At 30.6% G+C, this 16,801-nt stretch overlaps 1 protein-coding gene across 2 annotated transcripts; it reads left to right on the top strand.

The window, feature by feature from the left end:
* Positions 1-5,403: 5,403 nt before the first annotated feature.
* LOC107903872 (uncharacterized) lies at positions 5,404-7,104 on the top strand. 2 transcript variants are annotated; one of them, XM_016830050.2, is made up of 3 exons: positions 5,404-6,560; positions 6,671-6,743; positions 6,830-7,104. In XM_016830050.2, exons 1-3 carry the CDS (start codon positions 5,712-5,714, stop codon positions 6,862-6,864), a joined length of 957 nt encoding a protein of 318 aa, XP_016685539.1. In that variant the 5' UTR covers positions 5,404-5,711; the 3' UTR covers positions 6,865-7,104. The 2 variants fall into 2 exon arrangements, with proteins under 2 accessions (XP_016685539.1, XP_016685540.1); XM_016830051.2 differs by having other exon boundaries at positions 6,671-6,748.
* Positions 7,105-16,801: the final 9,697 nt, after the last annotated feature.

The raw sequence follows: 16,801 nt of genomic DNA, 5'->3' as shown, positions 1-16,801 counted from the left end.
TATATATATGTATAAACTCTTGGATTTATTTAAAGTTATGTAACCCATGATTGTATGAGAAGTTTCAAATAGATATGTATATGTGAATTGTAATTTATATGTATATGCTATATTTGAATAAGCATGCTTACATATATGTATATGTTCTTGTAATGAATTCTAAGTATGAGTGTTATATATATATGCATAAATGAAGTTTGAATATGTACATATATATATATAAATGTACATCTATTGTATATTTGATGAGCTAAAATTAAAAGTATATGTATTGAAATTAGGTATGGAATTATATATTGATATACATGGTTGAATGTATATACATATATGTTTAAGATTTGCATTGAATTAAAAGTATAAATTTTAAATGCTTGTATGATTTGAACATGGACTACAAATTTTCTTGGGATAGAGTTGAGATTGTGAATTATATATAAATGTTATGAACATGTGTTGCTATTAAGAAATATACGAGAAATCATCCTTGTATCTGTGAAATTGAGATTTTCAGGCTAAGCGCCTAGCAGGCTTAATGCCGGTGATCTGAATCAGGTTATAAACCTAGCAGGCTACGTGCCGGTGATCTGAATCAGGTTATAAACCTAGCAGGCTACGTGCCGGTGATCTGAATCAGGCTATAAGTCTAGCAGGCTATGTGCCGTTGAATCTGTTTTAATTAAGTGATTGTATACATTGAATATATATGTATATGATTTGGTTATTTATATTGGATTAATATATGAACATCTGTTGCTATGTTTTTGATGAGCATATAAAAGCTCGAATCTTTGTGTCTGGTGAGTATATATATCTATGCGTTCGGCATATGTGAACTAAAGTATATATATATGTGCATTCGGCACATGTGGTTGATAAGTATAATTATTTGCTATTGACATATGTATATGAAAGATCATAAACATGCATTCAATGAAATGAAATGATAAGTATATTTGGAATTTATATATGTGATTAATGATGATGTATATAACTTGATTTTTAGGTATATAATGATAATACAAATGATCGTTTATATGTATTTTGGATATGCTATAAACTTACTGAGCTATAGAAGCTTACTTTGATTGTTTTTGTTTATTTGTTTATAGATTTTGGAGACGCGTTACGAGCTCGGGGATCGTCAGCTTAGTCTATCACACTATCGACTTCTTTTGGTATTTTGTTAACAGTTTGAACTTGATCTTATGGCATGTATAGGTTTGAGTATGATTTTGGTTAGATTTGGATTGTATAATATAATTAGCCATGTGAATATGGTTTAATTTCTATGTTTGTGATCAGTTTGGTTTTTTTTAAAAAAAAGAAGAAATGGTTGTGTCTGTTCGGTAATGCCTCGTAACCCTAATTCAGCGACGGATATGGGTTAGGGGTGTTACATTATATGTGGTGCCAATGAGGCCATATTGGTTACGCACTTAGGTTGGATGTTTTGGTATGTTTTAAGCTTGTTTAAGTGTGTTTTGAAGGCATGTGAATGGTTGATATTGGTTTGGCTTGGAACCTAAGGAATGTGTATTTTTTGGCTCGTTTTGGAAGTCATTTTAGGTGCAGACGGGCTATCACACGGCCATGTGCCACACACAGTCACACCACACAGCCATGTGGCCTATTTAATTTTGGTGTAGGTTTATTCCACACGGTTTGGCACATGGTCTGTGACACGACCGTGTGACCCTATTTCGATTTGCACATGGTCCGATGACACAGTCGTGTGACCCTATTTTCAAATTGTACACGGTTTAGTTACATGACCATGTCCCTAAGCCACAATGTCTAGGCTATGTTACACGACCATGTGACCCCTATTTTCAATTTTTCTACATTTTTTGTTTTATTTTAAATTTATCCTTGATTGTTTCTAAACTGATTTTTAGGTTCTGTAACTCGATATAAGGCATGTTATTGTATACATGCTATGAATAAGGATTGTCTATGAATATTTGATATTTAATTTAATAATTGGATGGTTTAATGTTGTTATTTGGTTCATTATGTGTCGTAACACTCTGTAATCTTAATCTAGCAACAGAGGAGGGTTAGGGGTGTTACACCAACTCAGTCGTCCGCATTTTTTAAAGTCGACTAGGTGTAGTAGCCACCTTATGTGTACCAAATTTTGAGATTTCTTGAACATTAGAATAACCCCGATTAACCTCAGGATGAATGCTCGAGCGTATTTTTCTTTGCCAACGTCGATTGCGCCCTTAGGAAGTTCTTTAGAACTATTTTCCAACCACTTCATAAAAATCTGACCACCTTGAAACTTGTTCAACACCTTCCCCAAAAATGTCCCGCAAAGGTCCTCTGTACCGGGAACGATCACTGACCCCGTAACGACTGGCCCATCCACTGGTAAACTGAGTGTAAAGCTACATCCTCGAGTGTGATTGTACACTCACCGCATGGAAGATGAAATGTGTCTGTCTCAGGTTTTCATATTTTCACCAATGCCCTAATAAGTGTAGGATCCAATTTGCAACTCCCGAGCATACGGGACGCATGTAAGAATCCTGTGTCTTGCAAATAACCACAAATTTTGGTGTCTAGGCTCTTTGACAAATTATGTATGAACCCTTCAGAAACACGATCATCCACTTATTTATATTGACAAAATAAAATATTTTAAAAATTAAAAAACTTAAAATTAACTTAATTGAAAACAACAAAATTTAAAATTTCTCCTTACCATTATCGCTTGAGCGGCAGAAATGTGTTTGTCGTCGAAATGAATCAAAGAGCTTTCCGTTCGTGAAAATTTAATCGAAATGAATAATATATGAAATAATAAAATAAAACTATAAGTTTTTAAACAAGTGTATTGGAAAATTTCAAACAAAATTTGAGAAAATTGTGAAAATTTAGAGAAAATAGAGAGAGTTGGATTTGAGTGAAAAGAATGAAAAATTGTCTGGTATTTATAAGAAAAAATTACAGTTGGCCCTTAAAAAATTTACAGATAGCAACGTTTAAAAAGCCGTTGGGAAATGACCGTTGAAGGAAAGTGCGTCCGGCTTGATGCGCTTTCATACTCTCTCTCTATCTCTCTCCAAAAACGGCCTATTTGGCTAATTAAAAAACGACATATTTATCTAATTTAAAAAATTGTAAATATCTTAAACTTCTAATTAAAATATAATTTTTAACTCCCATTTCACTAAAAAGATAAGTCCCAACCGTCCAACATATCATACAATGGCCAAATTGCCATTGCAAACCTCAAACATTTCATAATTAACCCAATTACTAATAAAATCGATGAAATTCAACATTTATAGTTTCTACTATTTAATCTTTATACCTTAATTAGTCATTAAATCTTCGAAATTACTTATCCAAAATTTAATTCACTAATTCAATAACTCCGTAAATATTTATTAAAAATATTTACGAGATCAAATTATCGAAATGAGGTCCTAAAACCTCAATTTCCACAATCATTGACTTTTGAACTGATACACTTGTATCTTAACTAACTTTTCACGTAGCTAAAATTATTACACCAAAATTTAGTATAATACTGTAATAACCTCGTAAATACTATTAAATAATATTTATTGACTCGATCATCGAAATATGAGATTTCGAAACTATCATTTCCGACACCAATAGCTTTTGGGTCGTTACAGAGAACCTCAACGACATCAACTAGGGTTTGTAGGAGGAAAGGAGAAAGAAAGAAAAGGAAAAAGAAGAAAAAAAAAAGGAGAATGGGAAAGAAATAAAAAAGGGTAAAAGGAAAATGAATTATTTTTATTTTATTTTTTTTGCTAACATGGCATGTTGACGTAGTAGTGCACCTCAACAATGATTGGATGACTAGTATCGCTAACGACCACGTTAGCAATTCCACTAGAAACGTAAAAGAGCAAATTTGATTAATTTTATTAGTTCAGTGGCCCATTTGAGTTGAAAAATGTTTGCAGTGATTGAGTTGAATTTTTTTTTCGAAAAAGTTCAGGAACTTTATCATATACCATTAAGCTTAAAAAAATCAACCTTTGTGAAAAATATAAAGAATTTATAAAAATAATTTAATAAAATATGCTTTTAAGCAATATTATATTTTTCAAATCACATAATATAATTTTACCTGAAGGAAATGCAATAATATAACATATCCACTAGTGTGCTAATTAATCTTATATTTTATAAGCCGACTTAAAATTTTTTATTATGTAAGGTGAATAGGATTTTGGTGTCCCTCGCCCCATAATTATCATAAAATTTATTTGTTTTTATAAATGAATATACTTAAAAGTTAATAATCCATAGAAATTTACTGAAATAAGCGACAATGTTTTACGCTATTTACAGAGTTTAAAATTCTCATCATTAAAAAAATCATAAATTTATTAAGATTGAAAAGTATGGAATTAAAATTCAAAGGTATTTTAATTTTTTTTTATTTTAAAAAATTAAATAAAATATAGATTATAATAGAATTTGGACCCACATTAAAATCTTAACTCACTTATTGATTATCTGCATCAATTATATATTATTTATTGTATGTTAAATATCTACATTTGTATGACAAAATTTCATTTTAGAAAAAAAGCTGAATATTTTTTTAGAAACCAACAATATGAATTATCCAACAAGTCAAAATTGAGCATTGTAATACTTTGGAATTTTTATTTTAAATTTAATCAGATTTATCCCAATAGGTTTGAAGTCAACTATAAAACTCAAGCTTATCTTTTATCTAATGGAATGAGTTAAGTTATTTGAAATTTATCTTCAATTAATTTTAAAAATAAAAAATTTAATCAAACTTGGAAATTTGAATTAAATTCCAACTCTTTTTCTTTTTTACTACTATAACTAGTCTCATTTATGTTCAAACACAGAGCTATTACTGTTTCATCATGTTCACCTTTCTTTTCTTTAACTACAATATCGGTTACTTAATTATGTCTTATAATTTCATTATTAATGTGTTCTCTATTTTTTATTTGGTATAATAATAATTTCAGTTCTTAATTTTTATGCGTATTATCAATTTAACCCTAAAATTATAAAAAAATTTTAAATTAATAGAAAATTTTTATATAAAAGTTACATCTTTAACAAGCCATAAAATCATCAAAACAAATAAAAAAAAGTAGAACCCTATGAGTATCAAATTATATATTAAGTGTAGTAACACAAAATTCGAATTAAATCTTAAAAAATTATCTTTAAATATCAAAATATATAATTTTTATCAAATATATGTATCGAAAATTAAAAAATATCACAAATATAATATTAAAAAAATGCTAAATTCGAATAACAGGACATTTAAATGGTTAGAAGTGAATACAAATATTATAAATAAATAATCTAAACGAAAATGCAATGCAATGTATAAATTATCAAGTACAAGAAAGCAGAAGGGAAATTAAATAAAAAAACGTGGTTTTTATCAAACGGTAGCTAGGCCAACCATGTAACTCAAAACGACGTATCACCCGGGTGAAGTTAGGTCCCCTAATGTAAGCTCCAGGGCGCACTTTAGCCTGAAGCGCTCCACCGAAGACTTAAAATTACGAGGAAACCCTCCAAAAATCCCATATACCCGAACGTTAAAACCGTGATTGGCATTCGCATAGAAGGAACCACTCCTCAACGGGAAATCAAATTTATATTTATAAAAAAAATCTCTCCGTTGGGTGTTTGAAAGATTGAGCTTGGCCACTGTGTTTTTGATGCGATCAATGGTGTGTTCTGGTGATAGAGACCTGGCGATGGGATCCGACAGATCGTATCCTCTTCACAATTTCAATCTCCCATGTTTGAAGTGGGGGAATCAGAGGTATCTAAGGTGTATGAAACTTGGTGATGTTTCCGCCGCCGCCACCGCCACCGACGAATCTTCCTCCGCCTCCGTTGCTGATCGTCATCGTCGTCGTCGCTTTCAGAGACGCCGATCTCCCCCGTCGAAATTTGAGGGCTTGATGGTTGGTGGGATGAGGCGGCAAGAATCGGCGTCGTCTCCGACCAAAGATTATGGGAGGGAGCAACGCTTGATGATTCCGAAGGGAGAGACCGCGGAGGGGATCGAGGCTGTTAGGGAGAAGATTATGAAGGATCTTAAAACGGCGGCGGATAAGATCAAAGATGCAATTTTTAGGGACAAAGTCTCCGACGGTGATAAGATGGTGGTCGATGAGAATGAATTCAAAGAGCCTAAACAGAAATGGAAAGACAAAGAAAAAGAGAAGGAAAAATCGCCGACGGTGGAGGTGGAGGTGGAGGAGAGGCCGTGGAATCTCAGGACGAGGCGTGCGGCGTGCAAGGCTCCGATTGATGATGGAGAAACGAACAGCAACCACAGTTCTCCGACGAAGAATGAGGTGATCAGCTCATCCAGAATAAGAGTGAGAGGACCGTCGGTGGCGTCGGCGACGGCGGCAGAAGAGAACAAAAGAGCACGACCGAAATTCTCGGTGCCGCTGTCGAAGAAAGAGATCGAGGAGGATTTCATGGTGATGGTTGGGCGTCGCCCTCGAAAAAGGCCAAAGAAACGCGCACGTTATGTTCAAAGGGAATTGGATGTAAGTTATAATATTTCTCTTTCACTTGGTACTTTTTTTTTTCGGGTAATGATTACCCGATTGTTTTCGGTTTACTTCAATAACCACTGGTTTTTGCTTTATGGGTGCAGTCGTTGTTCCCGGGCTTACAACTGACGGAGGTGGGGGTGGATTCTTACAAGGTTCCGGAGGTGATTGAAAACGGTAATGTAGGTTGAAGTAAGATTTAAAAACTCTCACCTTATTTTACCTCTGGTTCACCAAAGAAATGAAATTTAATTGTGGTGCAGAGATAGTGAAGTGTGGGCATGGATTGTTTGTGTAAGCTGACATATGGTAAATTGCTGACCGTAACTAGTCAAATGGGAATATTTCATATAAATGTTGAATTTCCCGGCAACATTGTGCTGTAGTTTCAGTTCTTCTTCTTCATTCATTTTTATCTTTTCTCAAAAGCTGTATAAAGAAATGTATTCACCAAGTTTCCATCTGTGATGCTTTGCTATTTGGAAAAGAAAAAAGATGGAATTTGGTGTGATTTTGTGGAATTAGATTTACAAAAGAATCAAATGAGTTTAGACAAAATCAAAGTTGAGCTTCAAATTTACCTCTACTTATTAAATTACGATTTGGTTTAACTTTAATAATCCTTGGTTGAGCTACGAGCGGTATTAGGAAATTATAAAATAATTTAGTTTTTTTTATTTTTTTAAATAAAAAATAACTTGAACTTATGATAAAATTTGAACTTATGTTTGTCTATATTATTTATTATATGTTCCTCTATATTTTAAAAATGTCAAGTGTTAATTCTTTGAAGTGACTGTCATGAAGGTGTCAAAAAACTATTTTATATTTTCCTGGATAATATGGAAATGACTAGTAATATTTTCCTACTGATACTAAAGTCAAAATGTTACTTCAAAGCCACATGGAAAGAGAAGAAAAGAAAACAATAAATGAATAAGGTCATTTTAAAGTAAATTCTGTATTTTATATTTTAACTTTTAGTTAAAAAATACTAATTATTATCCTTTAAAATATATTATAGCTAGATTTATTTTTATCCAAAACTTCTTAATATTATTAATTTCACTATATGCCTCTTGTTATATCTTCAAAGTATCATTATTTTATTAATCAAAATTTTCTATTAATTTAGTGTTGAATGTTAGGTTTTGGATCTATGGAACGTACTAAAATATTTGGCCAAATTTTAAATACGTATCTCGGATAGTGTTAAAAGAAATCCTCTTAAATTTTAATAGAATTATTTAAAATTATTCATATAATAAGTATACACATGTTTTAATATGGAAATTGATGCCACATTGATGAAAAATTTTAATTAAAATATTTTAATGTTTATAAACCATTTTAAAATTTTAACCGATATAAATCCTAATAAATATCTATTTTCTCCAATTCTACTCCTTTTTATATTTAAAAAATTAAAACATTTTTATGATTAACTTTTTTTATTTCTCTTTAAAATAATATTTTTATATTTAAATAACTCATTCTTTCTTGTAAGAAAAAACGTTCTATATACTTTATATAAAAACTATATATGCCACGCGTCAATGCCTTTTTTTCCTACATTGTAAAAAATGATTAAATTATAGTTTAGGTCCTTTTATTATGTCTAAATCTAAAATTTAATCTTTATACTTTAATTTCTAAAATAATTTACCCTTATATTTTTAAAATATTATTAATTATTCCAAATAGTTAACATGGTTAACTTTTCGATTAATTATTATGTGATTATGTATAATTTGAATGCCCTAAAAATCTTAGAGACTGATACGTGATTTTTTTTTTTTTACGTTTGCATTACATTTTTACATTATAATGCATGGTCAAAATTATCACTTAATTATCAAAAAATTTATTTTAAATATTAAAATAAATTTAAAATTTACACACCCACGTACAAAGTTGGATAATTTTGATCACTTCCCTTAAAATTTTAAACGAAAATTTGATGTGGAACGGAATTTTATTAAATAAAAATATTATTTTAAAAAGTACCCCTAATAGTTTTAGTTTCTTTGTTTCATCATCATCTATTTGTCACGGCATTAGGATTTTAGTCTGAAAAACCGTGCGATTTTAGGCGATTTCTTTACTTTAAATTCGTCTAAGTCAACCTAACTTTTGAAATATGAGAATTCTCACAAAAATTCTCTAAGGCACCAAAATATAATGGAAGCAACTCAAAGCGAACGAGTAACAAAAGAATTGAAAAACCACAAAAAAGCAATACACACAAAGTGTTTGAATAAACACTCTCAAATATATTCTTTAACTCAAGAATAAGTTAAGGGATTACAAATGAAGAGAGAGTGCTCTATTTATAATTAAGCTCCCCTAGATTAAACAGTATATATTAAATTACCATCACTAGCTAATTTTAGTTCTAATCTACAGTAAGAGAGTCATAAAGGATTTAAACTATATACATCTTTATCCTTTAGGATTTACAATAGGAATCTTGATAAAAATACAAGTTAGTGGAGTATTTACAATTTAATAGAGATACAAGTAAAGTTGAGTCTCTTCCAAATAATAGGTCAGTCCTATTAAACCAAATAACCCCAATAAACAAGAAAAATCATCAAAGTATGCCTTACTCCCCAGCTGCTTCGCGCAGCCCTTATCACCATCCTTCTTCATCTCTTCAACCACCATATCACCCCATCATCATCTTCTTGTTCGACACTATCCCCTAATAGGATTTTTTTTGGTTAAAATTTTGACAAATAGTCATCTCCGCAGAGTAAATTGGTTGTGGGACTTGAGGTTCTATGCTAGCCAAATGAGATTGGTGATTGAAACTTTAAAGGAATTGAAACCCGCTTCCTTTTAATAAGATTAGGGATTCATCCAAATTATAATTTAATTTCAATCCCTAAAAAATCTTTTTAGTTTTGTCCTTATTGACTACCTTCTCTCTATGACAATATAGATCAAAATCAAATTGGATTCCATCCAAAATCTATTTAATAAAAAAATTTGAAGGTATAAAATAGTTTAAACTCTAAAACGAAGCTTACAAAAATACTGGAGGAGAAGACTGAGCATGACAAATTGAATTGATTGAGTCTCATTTACATAGAAAATGAGGTTTATTATATCATACAAACAAGATCCACCTCGCGAAATCACCTACTTCCCTAAACTACATTTGTTTAGACCAGTCTATAAGAAAGAACGAGAATAGCAGTGCAGACTTCGCCCATTTCACCTGCTCACATCAATTCACTTTTCATTACACTTAGCAAGATTCTTTTTCATAGCCCCAAGACCAACCTTCTACCATAGGGTAATCATGTTAGGATTTGTGCTTTAGTACACTAATTTCGTAATTTTTGAACTAGTTTAATAAATAAATTTTCTTATAAATAATTAATCATATTTTTGTATAGTTGTCTTTAATGATTTTTGTATGAAAAGTAAAATGTATAAACAGTTATTCACTCACTGATTATCTAATATTTTAACAAATATTAAGTTGCATCAAAAGGAAATGATTATAATGAGAAAAAAACAAATTATATTAATAGGTAATCTAAATTGTCCGTTGTCCAAAGGAATCAAACAAAGCAAATGATTTTAGAGGACGATTATATTGTCTATAAGTACAATTGTAGAGATAGCTTGTCTTGGCTATCAGAGCTATTAACTCCTAAAAATAGAAACATAGGTGTCATTGGTTGGGTCGATAATACTTTAGACTAGACCAAAGTAAAATTTATTCTTGATCCATTTATTGATTTATTCACTTGTGACATGCATAGTGTGAAGCAAGTGATTGATCTTGTATACAAAACCCATTTACTTTAATATATTGAAAACATGTGCTCTCATGGTAGTGAGTGAAAGTTAGTATATTAAGTGTATGACTTTTGTATGACATGACTTCACTCACAATACTGGAATTCATAATTCAAATAAACCTTTCAATGGCATTGCATGAACTATGAAAATGGAATGTGACCATGGGTTATTTGTTTGGGATGAATGAATATGACTACTGTTTGCAAATATTGTTCATTTTCATTACAGAAGATGCTATTGTGACCATGAGATAAAATGGATCAAATTAGGTGAATATATTTAACATAAAGGAATTATGGATATCTTATGAGGGTAACACCCATGTGACAAGGTCATTGGACAAAATCATAATCTATGTTGCTTATGTAATGTTCTTTTAACCTTAAGACATGATCGCTTAAATAAGTGAGGATTGGAAATAAGAACTTATGAGTAGGTGCTTTTCCTTTTCAAGAGGTGTAGAGTTGACAAAACAAGCTTGAGCCCAAAAGCTCGTCCGTGCCTATCTGAGTTTGTAACAGATTCAAGTTCGAAAAAGCTCGAGTCTGAGAAATCCCGAGCCCATAATATGCTCGAGCTCAAGGCCAATTTGGACCAAGCTCGAGATAAATTCGACTCAAAGCCCAAAAAGCGTAACTTTATAACTGAACAACCATAATAAACATTAATAATTAATATAATTTTATGATATTACTTAAAATATAAATAAATGGTAATTCTTTAATTTTTTGAAAATGTATTCATAACCATCGCATATTTATATTAAAATTTTATTAATAAGAAAAGTAATTAATAATATTTTTTACGTTATTTATAAAGGGAAATAAATTTGTAAATATATGAATTTAATATAAAATATTTTTAATGCTATAATTATATATGTATAATAAATATATAGAATTAATAATTATTAAAATCTATAAAATTAAACTTTAATGATAATATAATAATATATTATATAACTATTATCAAAATCGATTACTTAACCTAACCTTAAATCGATATATTAAATTAGTATATTACTAATACATAAAATAATAATATAATATATGTACTATTAATAATATAATATAATATCATATATAACTATTACAAAAAATACATATATAACTATTATTATAATATAGATTATAATAAAGGATATAATATTACATAATATTAAATGTTTATGCATAATATAAACTATTAATATATTATATGATATGATATAGTATACTACAATACAGTAGGAGGGCTAACTTTTAAATGTACGAAAAATGTAAGGACTTAGAGCATATTTCAACTAATATAATAATAAACAAGAATACATAATAATAGTAATAGTAATATATAATGTACTACTATTATATATATATTATTATAATATATGTTAGAATCGACTCGATTAAGTAACAAGTAAAAAAAATAGTGGAATAAATTGAGAAATTGAACACACATCCAAAGAGGATAAAAAACCACAGGCAAAGATAATTTTACTATAATGGAAAAAGAACGAAGAGTACAAAAGATGAAGATAAAAACTAAACCCCAAAAACTCGAAAACAAAGAACTCTCAAAACGTAAACACAAAATTCTCTAAATGTGTTATGAGTTCTAATCTCTAATGGGTGTATTTTCTAAGGTTGTAAAAGAACCTATTTGTAGGCTAAATTAGTAGGTCAAATAAATTATGCTAATAAATGCTAAATATATTATACTAATAAATACTAAATCTTCTAGAAAGAAAATATATTTTGTTTAACTTGACTTGCAAGCAATCTCTTAGAATTTGGGTCACACAACTCTAACAATCTCCACATTGACACGAATTCTTACAACGCCATCTTTGCCAAAGCTTGCCATGAGCCTATCTTGAACTATGAAGGGAATTAATTGAGTCGAATCTGTGCTTAGAAGCTGGAAGACTTCTAGCCTTCAACTTGTGCACTGCCAAATCAAAACTAACCTGGGTCTGATTTTCACAAACATAGTGCCCTAACTTTTCAAAACCTACATCCAAAAGAGAACCTCTCTTCAACGAAATAGTCATACATTTTTCCCTCTTATGACCAAGTTGCCTCTGCTCCAAACAAGTTTACTTCGACTCCGTAACGGATGAGGGATGTTCGATTTCACCGGTCACTGTTGAACCTTCCAAAATATAAAGACTGCCAGTTCTTTTACCTTTTAACAAAACGAGAGCTCTACGAGATACTTTAATGTCGCTCGACTCGATGTTGATTCTGCATCCTTTCAAGTCTAAAATACTCAATGAGATGAGATTCTTTTGTAAATTAGGTACATACCTGACATTTGAGAGTGTCCTAATCGTCCCATCGTGTATCCTAATTTTAACAGTACCAATACCAATTACCTTACTAGATGAATTGTTTCCCATGTGCACAACTCCACCTTCAACCGAACTATATGTGGAGAACCATTCTCTATTGGGACACATGTGGAAAGAACATCCTAAATATAAGATCCACTCAGACGTGAGCTTGGAGTTATTGCTTGTTGACACTAACAAGAAATCATCATTGCTTTCATCGGCCAAATTAGCACCAACTACATCTTCCTCGTTACTCTCAACAACTCTTTTATTTCGCAGTTTATAACAATATACTGTGATGTGATCTAACTTTTTACAGTAGCGACACCTTTTGTCTCGTTTATTTGATGCTACCAAAATGGAAGCTTGCCTATCTTCCTTGCTATGCAAACCAAACTCATTGTCGAGTTGTCTCTACTTAACAAATGACTTTTCACATCTTCGAACAAGAGTTTGTCTCTGCCATAAATCAGGGTCTCCCTGAAAGACTTGTATGAAGGGGGTAAAGAGCATAATAATAGCATAACCTGATCTTTATTGTCAATATGAACCTCAATGTTCTTTAAATCATTGAAAAGAATAATGAATTAACTGAAGTGATCTCTAAGAAGCTCACCTTCGTTCATGCGAAACGTAAATAGATGTTGTTTCAGCACTAAACTGTTAACCAGAGACTTAGTCGCATAAAGAGTTTGTAACCTTTTTCGCAAGACAGATGAGGTCTTCTCCATCAATACCTCCTGCAATACCGTATTTGTAACACCCTGATTTTGGGACTAGTTGAAACAGTGGTTTCAGGACCACAAATTTGATGAGAAAAAATTTATTTTTCTTATATTTTTATGGTCTCGATTTCACGGAATGATTTTGTGAAAATTTTGTTCAAAAATTTTAACGTTTGGGCACTCAATTTAGTCAAAAGGACTAAATTGTAAAAAGTGCAAAAGTTGAGTTCTACATGTTAGAGGTGTCCAATTGTTATGAAATTTTAAATTGGAGGTCTTTATATGGTAATTAGACCATTGGTTAAGTTGGTAGACAAAAATGGACATGGTTAGGCATGTTTCCAAAGTTTTTCATTAAGGGCATTTTGGTCATTTAGTTATTAAAATGAATTAAAAACAAAATTAAAAGCCAATTTTTGTCCATATTCAACCCCATGGCCGAATTTCACAAGGGGAAACCATGGTTGGGGTTTTTCAAGCTTCCAAGCTCGATTATCAAGAAGAATAAAATTCGGAGTTAACTGGGAAAGAAAAAAGGTTGAAGACTAAAGTGTTAGATTTGATCATATTTTGTACCGAGGTAAGTTTACGGTAAATAAATGCAATATTTCAATAATTATTATTAATGCTTCTATTTTCCAGCAATTATGTATTTATTTCATGAAATTATTTAATATTGACTCAAGTATGAGATGACAGAGAATCAGTGCTAAAAAATCCCGTTGAAACATTGGGAATGTATTGGATACAAATGTCATGGCATTTGAGTAAAGAGGTCCCATGTAAGACCATGTCTGGGACATGGCGTTGACACCGAGATGAGAGGTCCCATGTAAGACCATGTCTGGGACATGGCGTTGGCACCAAGATGAGCGGTCCCCCGTAAGACCATGTCTGGGACATGGCATGGGCACCTATATGAGAACTCTCATGTAAGACCATATCTGGGATATCGCATTGGCAGTACAAGAAACATCCCATGTAAGACTATGTCTAGGACATAGCTTTGGCATGTTATATTCAGACAGGAGACCGAGTATCCTTAGTATTCCAAGTGATTCAACGGGCTAATAAATAGACGATGTTACATGAAAGTTCAGGTAAAAGCCTAATAGACAAGTTTAGGTGAGTTAATAAGATTAAGAGTATCTTAGTTATCAGTTGAGAAAAGAAATTTCAGCAACAAAGGAGTAAGTTAAGTAAGCAAGAAAGTAAACGAGTAAGAGAGTAAGTAAAGAAGAAAGTAAATATCTTAATGCTTAATAAAAATTTATGAATATAATTGTTTATGATAAATGTTATTATTTATTTACTTGTAAACTTACTAAGCTTTATGCTTATTTCTTTTATTTCTTTTTCTTTCATATAGTATTATCAAACATAGTCGGGATCTTGAAGACGTCGAAGAGTGTTCACATTATCAACCACCACAACTCGGTATTTTAAGACGATAAATGTTTTGAGCTATGACATGTATAGGGACTTGGTCATTTCAATTGTATATTCTTAAGATATGACCAAAATATGATATGTAAATATTTGATGATGAATAGTTATTAAACTGGCTAAGTATGAAGGTGTTTGTTGTTATAAATGTCTAGGTGATAAATTATGCATAGAAATCATGAAAAAGTAAAAATTGGTAGTGAATTAGTTTTGAGACAGTAGTAGTGACGTGATTTTGAAAAATCATCAAGGATAGTAGAAAATGAATTAGAGGGTGAATGAGATATAGAATTAAATCTTATTGAGTCTATTTTTATAGAAAAATAACGGTGTAGACAAAGGAATTATCTATTCTGAGATATTTGCATTTTAGTTAGACAAGGTCAAAGTGGTTTTCGAGATCCCCTGTTCTGACTTTGGAAAATCATTAAAAATTGTAAAAAATATTTATGAGGTTTAATTTATATGTATAGATTCCTTATTAAGCCTATTTTCTTTAGAATCAAGTGAGAACACCATATGAAGTTTGTACAATGAGATAATTGAATTTTAGTGACGAGAGTTCAAGACAGTCAATCAGTGAAACAGGGGAGACTTTAACTAATAAACTGTACTAATTTTCTAAACCAAAAATTCTAAAACATTTATGGTAAAAATATATATGAGCATAGTTTTTGGTAAAATTTACGGATCTAAATTTCGCGTTTTGTAGCTCGAGTTATAATTGATTTAGTGACTGCTACGCAGGTGGACAGTCTTATTATGAACAGTGAAATAACTTTTAAAAGTAAATTTTTATGCCCCGAACTTTTAAGTTAAGTCAAGTAATGCCTCATACTCGACTCTGGCAACGGTCTCGGGTAAGGGGTGTTACAGTATTTGCGAGGCACAACTGGATTGTTTTTTACAAGATCTTTTCATCAAGCTCTTCCCATTCTGTTTGATTTAGATTCCCAGCCTTTTTCCCGGTAACAACCTTTTTTAATCCGGTTTGAACTAGAATTGCCATCATTCGGACTTGCCATAGTTTGAAATTTGTCTCACTATCGAACTTCTCAATTTCAAGCCTTGTTGTTGCAATCTCTGAATGGGCTGATCTATGAAAATTGAACTAGCTCTGATACCACTTGTTAGAATCGATCCAATTAAGCAACAAGTAACAAAAAATAGTGGAATAAATTGATAAATTGAACATACAAAGTTAACATGGAAAAACCTCTCCAAAGAGGATAAAAAACCACGGGCAAAGATAATTTTACTATAATGGCAAAATAACGAATAGTATAAAAGATGGAGATAAAAACTAAACCTCGAAAAACCCGAAAAAAATCCTCAAAACGTAAACACAAAATTCTCTAAATGTGTTATGAGTTCTAATATCTAATGGGTGTATTTTTTAAGGTTGTAAAAGAACCTATTTCTAGGCTAAATTAGTAGGTCAAATAAACTATTCTAATAAATGCTAAATATATTATACTAATAAATACTAAATATTATAGAAAGAAAATATATTTTGTTTAACTTAACTTGCAATCAATCTCTTAGAATTTGGGTCACAACTGTAACAATATAGATTATAATAAAAGATATAACATCAATAGTTATGTATAATTTAGTATATTAAAATACACATTTATAATTATAACTAGCCATGCTTAAAATATTACTAATAATTTAAAATCTTAATAATATATTATTTTTTAAATTAAATTTTGAATTGGGTTTTAACTTTTACAAATTATATTTGGGCAATGAGTTTAATTTCTTTTTATTTTGGACTTAAGATTTAGCTATAATTAGTTTATTTTGAGTTTGGGCAATAATGAATATATATCATTTGAATTTGAGCTTACTATAATATATTTATGTTTTGAAATAAATATTTTAGAATATGAGTATTAGGCTTATAAATTGAATAAGGAAAATAAAAAGTTATT

Source organism: Gossypium hirsutum, chromosome D05 (assembly GCF_007990345.1).
Source record: "Gossypium hirsutum isolate 1008001.06 chromosome D05, Gossypium_hirsutum_v2.1, whole genome shotgun sequence".
In the NCBI taxonomy this organism is placed as follows: Eukaryota; Viridiplantae; Streptophyta; class Magnoliopsida; order Malvales; family Malvaceae; genus Gossypium; species Gossypium hirsutum.
This window is presented reverse-complemented; position numbering and strand designations above follow the sequence as displayed.

Excerpts from the sequence above, each read along its gene's own strand:
- LOC107903872 (XM_016830050.2), top strand. The coding sequence starts at position 5,712 with ATGCGATCAATGGTGTGTTCTGGTGATAGAGACCTGGCGATGGGATCC. Across the intron at positions 6,561-6,670 it reads ATGTTCAAAGGGAATTGGAT|TCGTTGTTCCCGGGCTTACA; the intron begins GTAAGTTATAAT and ends TTATGGGTGCAG. Across the intron at positions 6,744-6,829 it reads TCCGGAGGTGATTGAAAACG|AGATAGTGAAGTGTGGGCAT; the intron begins GTAATGTAGGTT and ends ATTGTGGTGCAG.